We start from the raw sequence: 13,983 nt of genomic DNA on the forward strand, positions 1-13,983 counted from the left end.
TATTTTCTTCCCAAAAACCCCGGACTTGGCTGGCTAATACACTAACCAGCTCTTTCCCCAGAAGCACCGCCATGTAGGAACCTGCTGTACATAACACCTCAGAAGCATTTACAATGCCACATGGCACGTACTGCCCCATCAGTTCAGCATCAAGCCTGCTCTGTCATTCTGAACCTTGGTGTTTTGCAATTCCCAGCCCGAGCAGCTCAAACACTGCCACTGCAGGCCTGAACTACAGGTACAGTTGTATTTTTTTCCACATGAACAAGCTGATGCAGCCAAAAGCACCAGCCCGCCCTCCCCAAGAGCTCGGCCACAATTTCACTGCTTGAACATCTCTATAAAGATCACATCTCCCCCGACCTGATCACACGCAGATGCTGCGCAGCGCTGGCGCTTTAGCACACAGGCTCAGTGCTCCTGCAAGTTGGCGAAGAACTTGTCAGGACACCGTCTCGGAGGAGAGGAAGCCGGTGCTACAGCTGGCTGCTGAAAAGACAAAGCGATCTGTTCCCGTATGCCCAGCTCCCCTGTTAAACACGTTTCAGCTCACTGAGGATCTTAAAGACGTTCGATGAAGGTGCAGCAGACGAGCCCACTGAACTGCACAGCTCATTCGATCAGGTATGACACGCCCCATGGTTCCCACTAGGTCTCTCGGTATCGGGGCACGTAGAGAGACAGAGCTTTTCTTGCACTTCAGGCACAGGGTGGGGAAAGGAGGGGCAGGAATGAATTATTGCTGACATCCATCAACATCCCAAGTGTCCAAACACTGGCTTTCAGCTCCCCACCCTCAGAATTCGGAGGGCACCACAAGTCACTGCAGCATCAGCCCACACCTTCTCACGTTCTGCCTTCAACATCTCCTGCACAGGCTGTTTTAGCCCAGGGGCCAAGGACCCAGCTCGCACATTCTCCCAAAATGTTTTAGCTCTAGTAAGCAGGCTTGCTTCATCTCACCAACATACCTGCCTCTTCAATTAAGACCTGCTGCTTGGAAAGTATGTGCAAAGGGAAGGCTTTAAAAAAATCTGGAAGTTTTTGATGCAAACTCACCCGAAAGGGTAAGGCTTTTTGGGGGGTTTAAATACATAGATCTGTGTGTATGCATGCACCCACACAGCCCCTTACTACCTTTACCTCAAGTCTCCAGGTTATTTCCAGACAGAGCAGTGCCACACACCTCTCCAATGGCAACGCACTAGAAACACAAGAAAGAAGCATGATGAAAGGTGCTGAAATCCCAACCCCTGGATCAGCCAGCAGGGGAGAGACGGCCAGGGTGCGAGTGCTTTGAGAGGCTGTGGAAGGACACCATTTGTGCTACCAACAGCGCAGCAGATGCAGTGCTGCTAAAAATAGGCCAGTGAAGTCCCCCCATCACCTTCAACGGGCTTTGGTTACATCCCAGCTAGATTCTTTAAATTGTGACAAATTCCAACAGGCACTTGACAACATTAAATCACTGTAACTAGCAGCAACTATTAAAGCACCTTTCAAAGCTTTTACTAAAATTTCATGAGCTAATTTTATAATAGCTTTCCAAGGAGAAATCAACATTTCTGCTTTAATTATAAAAAAAAAAGAAGGAAAAAAAACCCCAACCCACCACTATTCAAACTCACCCCTACCTGCCTAGCTAGCTATTACAGCGCATCCAAGCTGGTCAAAAGCAGTACTAAGCATCATGTATGACTTTGTAATAGTAAAACATAAACGTGAAAGTTGCAGAAATTTGTTCTCAACTTCACACTTGGCCTCTACAAACAACATGTTTAATAGGTGCATTTTTCTCTTGATCCTAATCGGTTTTGTACCAGAACAGCTTTAAGCAGCACACAGAAAGTTTGAAAAGCTTCAATGTTTGAGTACGGCCAACTGGTTTGGCTTTTTTGATTTTGAGCAAGAATTTTCAGGAGGATGAACTGTGGCACCAGAGTTAGTTCACCCAGGACACATCTGCATGAACATACTGTAGTCCACCAGCACCACTTTTCAATAACACAACATGCAGTTGTCCAGTAAATAGTTAAAAGTTTAGGCTCTTCCCTATTTTGGGTTTCCTATTCCTGTTCTGTTTTAACATGACCTCTGCTACAAATCCCCTCCACGCTGAGGCCAAAACACACAAGGGACACAGAGCGTGTGTTTCCAGGCTGTGGGAAAGAAGAGGTTTTGACTACGTTTAGTTCAAAAGCAGAACAGAAAAAAACCGCAACAAAAAAAAAAAACCCCAAAAAAAACGAACCAAAAAAAAACCCCTCAAACCCCCCAAAAACCCACACCACACCAACCGCAGTGCCTCACCTAGTAATTAGCAACGGTACTGCCAGCAGCACCCTTCTTTCAGGCCAAGACATGAACATTTAGGTCTGGAGCCCAAAATTGTAGCCTGTTTTCATACCACTGCCCATGAAGTGCATTGCGCTGCTGCAGTCTTGAGGAAATTTGGCATTAAGGGGGTTTCTGGGCAAAGAAACTTCAGAGAAGAATTAGGGACTGCTCTGTTTGTGAGCTACTAATGGAATGGTCAGATTTGTCATGCTCCCTATTACATCAGCTTCAATATAAGGCAGATTCATAATACCAGAAACCATACATTCTATTGTACTAGACTGCTCCTGAGTAGATCTCAGAGGGCTATTTAAGCCATTAGCTCAGAATCCAAATCATCACTGGAGAGCAGAGAAAAGCATGTATTTCTGCAACCTGCTATCTTCAGTGGTCAACATTTTCAAAGTCCTTATAACACTGGCATTTATCAGTATCCAAAATAAATTTAGTAAACTTTTCTCACCTTGAGTACACAGTCACTAGGTAAACTTCTGTGGCAAAAATTATGGGAATCATCAAAAACAATACCGAAAATAACTCACATGGAGACACTGTGTTTTATTAATTATCTTCCAGATTACATTTCTATTCCTAAAAAGAAAAACGGGAACACATCTAAATCTAAGAATTCCATTACTGTTCAGTCCTGGGAATGGAATACTGTTAAGTTGGACTGTTTTATTACTTTCCATATACTTTAACATTTCAAAAATTTTTTTTTTAAAAAAAGGTCAAATAATGGTAGCTCCAGACAGATTGCATATTGAACATGGTAGAGGTTGTTAATCACCACACATCAATTTCGTGATAAAAATCCCTGATTTCTTTAAGAACTCTTCCCTCCAAATGAAGTTTATAAAATTATCTGTCAGTGGCTCAGCCACTCAATGGTATAGAAACTGCTCCCAGGTTTCTTGTTGCTTAGATTATCCAGCCTTGGGTGCACCCTGGAACCAAAGTCCTTGAAGGTGGGAGCCAGCAGTTTCCTCCTTAACACCTTCTGTTGAGCAACATGGAACAAGGCAGAGTCTTCCCTCTTGAAGAAACAGGAAAGGCGGCCGTGTGTAACAGGAAGAAAAGAGGAAGCCTCAATACTTATGAGTAGATCCTCAAAACTCAGCTGAGCCAGGTCCAGCAAGCAAGAAGACCACGCAAATCCCACCAAGGGAGCAGGCACCACAGAATAAACAAACCGGACAATAAGCGTATCTCCACTGCAGAAGCTGCCATAAATGTATCAGTTCCATGAATCATTCGCTATAAAAAGTTCAGTGTCTCATCTTCAGTGCTTGTTTATATAATTCTGTACATTATATACACAAATGCACAAGGATAGCTGCTTGACACTTCCAATCCTTGTTCTTTTGCAGTGATGAAAAATTTTAAAACCCAGAGTCTGGACTTATAAATAGTGCAGAAAATGCAAACGCTAAGAAGACAATGCCTCCTATGATCGTCACTGAAAAAAATGCAGAAACAAAAAAAATTAGATACTGAAAGTTAAATATCTGCCATGACACATTACAGATTTTTATCTTTTTTTCTAATGTCTGATTCCCAAACAACCTTGATATTTCTGCTGCAAACAGCGGACGTTGTTTCTAGCTCAGTATCACAATGTGCAAATACCATCCCACTGTCTAATGGCAACTACAACAATATAGTCTGTTCATTAGAAGGAATGGTTTTACTGCTTTAGGTAGTATGAAACTGAAGTTGACACCTGCTGTTGAACATTTGGTTGTGGGGGAAAATCATATACAATATCCTCATGCTGGAGCAAGCCATCAGTTAAGGGGGACATAATAATCAGCATTTTTTGCATAGTTTAGGTAACTATATTGAAACAGACAGTTTCAAAAACATTAACTGCTTGCAGTGGCCACAATCTGCTAAAGGCTGGGACAGTATTCTGGGAAAACACCACTGTACATGTTCTCCTGCTCTTCCCTAAATAAACTAACAGGCTAGATGGATCTTTGGTCTAACCTAATAAGGCTATTCCTGTGGCCAAAGGTTCACACTGAGCTTATTAGGAACATATTAAATCGTTAGATTAGCATTTCATCACCAATTTCTTCAGCAAACAAACAGAACAGAATGCATGTTTTACTTTTTGCAGAGAAGCTGATTTTTTTACAACCTCTGCAACTACAGAACAAATATTCTGAATGAACATTTATAGGAAGCAGCTTCACAGAATCCTTCCTGGGAGCAAGAAATCTCACTACATCACAGGATGGGCAGCTGAAGCAAGCTGCAACCTTATCTAAGGAAAAACAAACAACCCAATGTAACCTTACTGGCCCTTCCTGTTACAGATAGCAGGTTATGATAAAAAAAACCCAACAACACACACACATTTATGCCACCCACAGAGTAGCTTTGAAGGCTTTTATATGCGTGGCATAACTTGTAAATATGCAGTTCTCTTGCTCACCTGAAGGTCTGTACTCAGAATTGTGACAAAATTTCTATTATTCACTATCAAATCATACTGACTGTTAAAAATACTGTATTTCCTTCCTCTGGTCTCCCACAAGCTAGCCAATAGTGAAGCAAAACATGCTTCACCTGTGTCCATCTTTAAACCTGGAGCTACAATACCCATTTTGATTCCTTAAATCTGAGTCAGTAAAGCATTATGTTCAATTAAGGACAGACCCCTTAGAAGCACCGTGCGCAAGGTGGTGGCACATGCTTGGACTCTGCTTGGCAGGAGGGACATGCGGTCCTGGGAACAGCCCAGGGTCACCGCTGCGAGGGGAGCTGACTACAGGGTGGGGTGGGGCAGTAGGTTGGAAGACACAGGCTCAAATTAAAAAACACACAACAATATTTTGGGGTCTTCCAAGTTTTAAAAAACATAACATCATTTACACCACAGACATTACCAGCATTAATGCATTTTTTTTGTTGAAGTTTCCACTTACCAGTCCTAACAGAAATTTTTTGTGCTATCATTCTCCCTCCAATAACTGCTAAACCAGTGCATAGGCAATGTCCCACCGTTCCTCCTACTGCCACACCATAGGGGTCCTGAGGAAAAAACACAGAAGGGAAACATCAGCACAGTTGAAAACCCTAGTCCTACAATCTCCTGCCACGAAGGAGCAAAGCCTTGATTCCCTGGTCGCACACTGTCAAGTGTGGAAGATACTCTCTGGTGTTAGCTCTGCTCTACATCACTGCCTTGCAGACCAGTAACAGTGTACGTCAGCTAGCGAGAGACTTAATCTAAACCTGACTAATACAGGAGCACATGGCATGTTTCAACTAAGAAGCATCTTCAAGTCGTTAAATGTAGATTCAGAAATCACTCTGCTGTACTTAAAACAATTTAGCAGCCTCTAGAGGGAAGGTGGCAGCTGTTGAGAAACAACACACATCAGCTGGAAGAACACCAACATAATTATAAAGAAAGAGAAAAATAAATCCATGAACTGCAAATGAAGGCTTTCAGCAGCTAAAACATTCTTGACTCCTTTGTTCAGCTTCACAAGCTTGTGCTCTACACTGCCTGCCCTCCTCAATCGTCTAAAGGGGGAAGTATGAAAGAATAAAGTCCAGAGGATAGCGAATAAAACTTTATAGTTTTCAAAGTTTGTCAATGACAGCTTTCACATCACTGCATAACAAGCAGCTACTCAATAGGTGAATAACTCTTACTACGTAAAGAAGGTTTCTCAGATCTACTTACAAATTACACCGTTAAGGGCAGCATATGTATGGAACACCTTATAAAATTGGAGTCTTCAGCATCAGAAACAGAAAATAAATCTTTTAATGACGGGTAACAAAGGCAAGGTAGTAGCACAACTTTTTCCTGTACGAAGATGAATGAGGGAAAGTGGAGTTGAGTCCCCTGCACATCTCTTAAATGAGGCTCAGCCCTGAGAGGAAAAATGCTGTGGCCGTCACATGAGGTACACATGAAGTCTCTAACAGGCAAAGAGCAAAACTGTCTAAGAAATTATATGATACGAAAAAAGACAACACTAGCCAATATTCTGGCCAATAGAACCAAAATCACAAGCCAGTGAAAAATGGTGGCAAGCACCAAGCAGAGGACAGGTAGGAAACCACCAAGAAGCACAGGTTGGAAGCAGGGCTGTGCCAGCAGAACACATCCACCTCCAGGATCAGGATCAGGATCCAAAGTTCCTAGAAATCCCTGTTTCCCTGCAGTCAGCAGTTATGCACAGCCCCTATGGGCAGAGGGTGGACACCAGCCCCCATGCCGTTCCCCAGAGCCACCCTGGAAGGTAACAAGTTTCCACGGCTTCCCTCAGTATAGTGTCTCCAGAAGCGGAAGTGCTCAGGCACAGCAGCTGAGGCAAAGCCAGTCTAGCAGAACACTACAGAGCTTCCTTTTCTGTTTCCTTAAACAGATGAACAATTCTTATACACAGTAAAACTATTAGGTGTGAAATCAAGTTCTTTGTCTGGACTAGGTTCATGAGGACAATCTTAATTCATTCCCCTAGTACACCAAGACATTCACGCACTGAGATAGCCCTCTTTTTCCTCCAAAGGAGCCCTGTTTGTTGTGACAGGATGGACACTACTTAATGAACAGTCATGTAGGATTTTATGCTCTCGTCACTGAAGAATGTATGGTCACAGCTGACTTACCACATTGCTCAAATGTAACTTAGTACTTCACAGACAAGGATTTATCTAAATATATCATGAAACAAAGGGGGATAAAACAATCCTACAGGTAAAATGACAAAAGATCCAGATCATAGTAATTTGCTGATTTTGAAAGCCAGGACTGAGATACTTACAATTAATTTTTTTGTAGTATTTGGTTTTGTAGCACTTACACAAACACTTCATATGCTAAAGGAACAACATCCCACAGCCTTTAGCTGCAATGCTCAGCACTTCACAAACCAGACCACAAGGTCTAATGGACACTTCCTAATGGGACACTCAGAAAAAGCAAACCAAAGTCAACAACCACCTGTGAAAAGATGAGCTTAAGCAACTTGCCTAGCACCACATAAAAAAACCTGGGCAGACGCAGTAATAACTCCTCATTTTCCAAGATGGCCTGTAACTGCCTCAACAAAGAGATCAACCTCTCCATCTGCTGTTCCCTGCTTTGTTAGCTCCGAGCACTTTCCCTGTGCTGTAATAGAGACAAGAGGTTCCTACAGATTATAGCCTCCTTCATTAGACAGACTTGATTTATCCCTAGGAAAGTCTGAAAGTGCACTGAAAGAAGCATGGGTTCTACGGAAAAAATGTAAATTATCTCAATGCATGAAAAAGCACAGGGGCAAGCTACTTATGTTTATTAAAAGGCTGGCTAGAAGTCTTAATTTTCCTTTAAATACAGTTAAACAAATTTCAATCATGCTGGATATGATTGTATTTCCAGTTTACAGTTTATTTTAGTTCTATATGCTGTACCATACTATACACTTAGGTTTTTAAAAAGAGGTATCTTTTTAACAGCTTTAAGTTTGCTGGGATGAAGGTCTCTCTCTCTCTTTTTTTTTTTTAAGCTATGTGTTAAAACTGCATGACCACACAGATCAAAGAAACATCTGGTCTGTAACATCTCTTAACACTGTAACAAAAAAAACCCTGCATTCAGCTGCATGATATAAAACAACTATTTCCAGAAATGCCTGTGCAGACCCAATCATTCAACAACAGTTTTAATACTATGCAGAGCTTCAGTGCATTTATTTTCAGGTCTCAATACAGCTGTAATGCGAAGTAAGGCACACCAAGGCAGCAGGCGTGAATCTGATACCACCCTCCAAGACTATTTTCTCTCCCACTTCTCTGCAGGCCACCCAGAGACAGCAAAAGAACAGTGGGCATTCTGCAACACTCACCTCTCTGGCAGCCAAGACTATGGTTGTTAACTGGGAACGATCACCCCATTCTGCTAGAAATGTTAAAGTAAAAGCTTGAACAAAGATTGGAGAAATGAAATGTAGCCACTTCTTCTGAGGTATAGTGGTGCCTGGCCCTGATTCCACATCTCCTGGCCCATTTAACAGTTTGGTTCTCTGAAGCTGTGGAACACAAAGGAAAAAAAAAAAAACACAAACCAACCAACCATAAGATTAGAAAAGTTATCTAAACAACTCAGATGAAATACACAGTAAAGCCAGCCATTTAGCATCTGGAATGCTATTAGCCACCGACTGCTGCATTATCAATGTATTATTTATATTAGACATCATTTAAAAAAACTAGCTTCATATTATGTACACACATATGTCTGTATGTATACTTGTAATCACCTCTAACCTCCAGTTATTGTCCATCTTGTACTGCCTGCACTTACGCAGCAGTTTCAGTAGGAATTACACCTGTTTTTAACCACAGACTTCCTTCTATTTTTAAAAGCATGGATCCCCCTCTTCCGAACTGGTGGCTCTCAAATTAGGGTTTGATAAAAATAGTAATAATAATAAAAGAATTAATCTTAGAAGAAATAAGATTAATACTCCACACTATTCCTTAGAAGCGGACCAGTATATTTAGTAAGTTATTATAATAGAGACCTTTGCTGCAACACTACAAACCTCAGCATTAATCTGCCTGACCATAAAAACAAGTAAAAGTAAAGACAAGAGTAAACTGTTGATGTCTTCTCTGCTAGTAACGCATTTAAAAAAACCAAGAAAAACACAAACAACCCCCCCCAACACCACCCCACTCTGTGGAGAAAATCCCTTTTCTCCTGAGAAGCCAGGCTTGCCACAGAACTGGAACAACCTGTTGAAACGGCCTCCAGAGGCCACCTCTGTCCCATTTACCATACAAAGTTATCAACCACAGCCACAGCTGAACACTCCAAACACAATGCCATTCTGCAGCCTCATGGCTTTAACTATTTCATCACCTATAATTCACAGCAAGTTTATGACTTACTTCCTCGTCTTTTTTTTTAATTTCTGCTTGAACTTCCTCCAGCTCTTCCTGACCCTCATCTGGACTCATTTTCAAGCCTTCCCGAAGCATTCGGATGCCAAAAATTGCAAACAGTGCTGTTGACACATAGTATGTGTACACACGAGGAATAACTGTGGTGGCATAGCCAAACAAAACTGTAAAGAAAACAAATGCATCATTTAAAAAAATAAGCATGAGGATCATAATTGTTTTTCCCACATCTAAGAAATGCTTGCTAGCAAAGTCTGCAATTCAAACACCCACCGATAAAGAAATATTGTGTCTTTTTTTAGTCTTATATAATTTTATATTCTTGTTTTTGCAACATAACAACACTCTAAACTCCAGCCATTACTGGTCATGCCAGAGACTGAAGTCCATTAACATGCAGACAAGGCACACCAGGCAAAGCTGATGTGCTGCTGCTCCCAAGAGCAAATCCAAGCAACATTATCTTTCCCATCAAGGACTACGCAAGTCCTGCCTTTCTCCAAGCACGCCACGAAACTATCATCTGTAATCATGTTAGATTAGTCACTGTGTATATTAGTTAATTTGACTGTATGTTGGATAGCATCTCTTTCTAATCATTTATCAGATAAAGTTACAGTAAGATTTTCTACAAGGTAAATCTACTAGACATACCCACAAATCATCCAGCTGCATGAAACCATGTCTGTCTTCTTTTGCCAAGTACAAATGCCTGCATTACTATTCCCTTCTCCCCCACACTCCCCACAATCACACAATGTGACCAACTTAGATCTTCCTTTAATTTAAAAGCACTGATCCCACTCAAAGACCAAAAATCTACTTCCACGGTGAATCTACTTTTTATAGGTATTGAAGGCAATCAAACTAAGCCAAAACTAGTTCTCAAATAATAGGAAGAATCATGTATCCAGGACAAAGTACTTCTTCACAAATTAAGACTAGTTAGCATTTTTGGACAAAAAAGGCCTGTAACAATTAAGAGAAAACGAAAGTTTCACATCTAACATTCAAGGCTGCTTGGACCACGCACTCACAACTGTCTCTGTTGTTTCACTCCACATGCAATTAGCTAAAAGGAAGCATATTACCATGTATGTTTTCTTGCACATGCTTTCTTAGTTGAAAACTGCCCTCCTAAGTTACTACATAACCTGGAAATTAATCCACACTGCCACTACCAAAAATAAAGACTACAAGACCAAAATTAATGACACTGCATTACTAGTAAACATACATACATAAACAACAGTATTAATTGCACTGCTAAATAAATCAGGAGTTAAACTAAACTTCTTTTTGAAGACTGAAAATACTGAAGTAAAGCAATGCAAGAAACTGCAAGCAGAAAAGAAAGCCTTTATGAAGAAGCATCAAGAAAGATTCGAAGAAAGACTTGGTATAGAAAAAGGGAGAGCAGAAGAGGTCATAAGACTTACAGAATACTGCATCACCTATGGTACTAAGTAACATTACACAAAGCAAGCAGTACAGAAGTGGGAGAAGAGACAAAGACTGTTATATTAAGTGATTAATAGCAGAAACTCATACAATACTATCGTTAGACACAGTGCAAATGGAAACTACTCTAAGACTGCAATAATTGCAGCCTTATATACAGCAATAGCTACACACCCAAAACAGATGCATAGAAACACTCGCCAAGAAGCCCGACGCCGGTTAACTGGCTGTCTCCAGCGTGTATAAACCAGTGAACACTATTTCGATCATTTCTGAAACAGGCATGGTTAGAAATGAGCACATACATGAGGTGCAGCACAAATGTTGTTTTGTATCTAAAGACTTTATGATGACAGCTAAGTAAGCACAGCTACAGGTTCCTCAAGTGCCACCTGACACCTTGCTTCTCACCCCCAGCTCTTGGCTCTGTCAGTACCACCCATCCCAAAGGATAGTGGCAGGACATCATCTTCAACTTACGTGGCTCAGCACAAACCCAAACTGCTACGCAATCCAGGGATACAAGTCAGACAAGGTACATTTGTCATCATACTAAGAATCTTTTGCCTTAGGAGGAAAACGAGAAGTCACTCCCACATTCCCTTTAGGCACACTAATTTAACAGGAGCTAAAAATAAAAAGTGCCCCAAAAATCAAATAAAGTGCTTAGGCTCCCAATCTCATTCCTCTTCCTTAAACTTGTATCGAGCTCTAGGGAGCACATGCACCTCATTAGAGGTAAGAGCCTAAATATTCAATCTGGGCCATGGTCCCCAGGAAAACCTTCACACTCTCCTCAAAACAGAAATCTGCATATACCTACTACCTTCATTTGAATTTCAATTAAAATGTATTGATTAATACGCATCTAGCACATTTTAAGTGATGAAACAAAAAGAAAAGAATGCTAACCTGATAAACATGTCATCAGTCCCAAAGCAAGCATAGCACCAGCCAGTACAGTCAAACGGTTGTACCGCATTGCCATGATGGCTGCAATGAAGAAGGTCTTATCCCCCAGTTCCGATACGATGATGACTGATATAGCAGCCACAAATGCATGAATAAAGCCCAAATTAGTCTTCTCAGCTGACTCTTCATTGACAATGTGAACTGGAGCAACTGGTGAGGATACCTTCTGTAAGGGGCCGGGGGGGAAGCAACAACAAAAACACTAGTTAATTAGCTTGAATAGTTAGTTCACAGAAATACTAAGCCTAGTATTTCACCTATCATACCATACTGCGTAGTGTGACACTAATCACATACCTCTCACGCAGCATTAATGATCATTAACTAGTTACTGGCTGCCACCTACCTCAAGTTCCTAGTTAGGCACTTAGCAAGAAGATCAGATCGTGCACTTATTTTTGAAACAGTACTTGCCATGCACATTATTTCCAGAATGTGAGAACCACTATTACAATAAAATGTGGGGAAGGCTGCTTTAGTTCAGCTCTAATATTGCTGTCTTTACAATCCCTAGCTATTTACTTCATGACCTTGACCAAACAAGCAATTTTCTGATATAAGTATTAAGAATTAAACTCTTCAAACTAAAATTGGGTGACTAGGATAACTCAGAAGAAATACAAAGTCCTTTCAAAAATTGTCAGGACCACTTTCTTCCCTTGCAGGATCTCTGCATCCCAGCTGCATCAAAATTTTGCACAAGCTTTCATCAGCTTTTTTTCTCCATGCTCTGTTGAAAACTAGCTTTAAGACTTTCCAGTGGTCAAACCGGACCGGCATACTCCAGATCTCACTCGCTCACTGAAGTGTTTACTTTTACAGAGATTAAGATATCTACAATCCAAAGCAAGACCCAAACCAATTAAATCGATGTTCACATGCTTGAGCAAGGATGGCTAGGAAAGCTTGCTTCATCCCATCTACCAGAGGAGACATGAGTGCAACGTGTTTTAACACGGCGGCTTCCCAGCATTCCACTTCTAGCAGTGCTGCAAGTTTTCGGGTTTGGTATTTAAGTTTCCATGTTCTGTATGATACACATTGACTTCCCACAGTTTCTTCACGTTTAGCACTGCTATGAATTTTTGGGTTTGATACTTGGAACTTGGCATGCTCTACCTGACACCTCAAAGCCATACATTAATCATTTTTTCATCCCTCCGTGCGCACGATGACCTGACGCTAGACCCCCCTAACCAAGAACACCATTTAAAAAGTTTTCATGTAAAGCAATCTTAAATGCTGAGGAAAAACCGGCAGGTTTTGCGTCGCAACAAAGTCTGCTTTCATATGCTTCTGTGAGGATGATCTGGAGAGGCCGGCTGCCCCCCAGCATGCAAGTGGAGCACAAAAATACTTATCGGGTGAAAAAGAAAAAAAAAAGCATTAGCCCATTTTCCACGTCGGACCTAAATTCCCCTCTTACAGCAGAAACGGGGAAGATGCAGGGCCATGAGGTGATCCCGCCGCTTCCCCTTCTCCTGTTACAAGATGGGGAAATGCAGGAGTCCGGCGGCCTCCGAAAGGCGAGGCGCCCGGGAGGCCGGGCCCGCCCCGCCGGCACGGAGCTGCCGCCGCGGGGGTGGGGGTGGGGGGGCGCTCCCGCCCCGCGGCCCGGCTGAGGGAAGGGGCCGTTACGCAGGCAGCCGGCGCGGCGCGGCCCGTCCCCGCCTCACCTCACCTCACCTCAGCCCGCGGCTCGGCTCCCTGCGCCGCCGGCGGTGGCGGAGGCTCCTTCTTCCTGGCGGGCTCTTCCTCGGGAGCGGCGCGCAGCCCCGCCGGGGCCGCCAGCAGCAGCGACGCCGCCAGCAGCAGCGCAGCGGCCCGCGGGAGCGGCGGCGAGGCCATGGCGGCCGAGCGCGGTGCTGAGGGGGGCGGCACGGCACGAGGCCCCTCTTAAAGGCGCCGCGTCACCGCCCCGCCCGCAGCGCCCCAGCCGCGCAGCCCCGCGACCGCCCGCCGACCGCTTCCTGCAACGGCCCGGAGGGGCGGGGCCGGCCGCGCCGATTGGCTGCGGCTGCCGCTGACGGACAGACGCCCCGCCCCGCCCGAACGAGCCGGGGACCCGCGGCCTGTGGCAGCCCCCTGCGCTCCGCCGCGCTCGGGAGGGGGCCCGGGCGCTGGTCCCTGCCCCTGCCCGCGGCTCCCGGCGTTCGGAGGGGCCGGGCGGCGCGACTGTGGCTTCCTCGGGGGAGCGTCCCTCCTCCGCGCGGAGTTGCCTACGGACAGGGAAAGGGCGCCGAGGGGCGGGGAGCGGAGCGGCTACGTAAGGAGGCGAAAAAACTGCACGGGAAGGGC

General features: G+C 43.6%; 1 protein-coding gene across 1 annotated transcript; it reads right to left on the reverse strand.

Moving 5' to 3' along the window:
* Nucleotides 1-2,875: 2,875 nt before the first annotated feature.
* On the reverse strand, nucleotides 2,876-13,654 carry TMEM165 (transmembrane protein 165). The gene is made up of 6 exons (XM_056332322.1): nucleotides 13,372-13,654; nucleotides 11,626-11,851; nucleotides 9,241-9,416; nucleotides 8,193-8,375; nucleotides 5,271-5,376; nucleotides 2,876-3,796 (listed from the first exon to the last, which is right to left on the reverse strand). Exons 1-6 carry the CDS (start codon nucleotides 13,531-13,533, stop codon nucleotides 3,720-3,722), a joined length of 930 nt encoding a protein of 309 aa, XP_056188297.1. The 5' UTR covers nucleotides 13,534-13,654; the 3' UTR covers nucleotides 2,876-3,719.
* Between the last annotated feature and the right edge of the window lie 329 nt (nucleotides 13,655-13,983).

Source organism: Falco biarmicus, chromosome 1, assembly GCF_023638135.1.
Source record: "Falco biarmicus isolate bFalBia1 chromosome 1, bFalBia1.pri, whole genome shotgun sequence".
Taxonomy (NCBI): domain Eukaryota; kingdom Metazoa; phylum Chordata; class Aves; order Falconiformes; family Falconidae; genus Falco; species Falco biarmicus.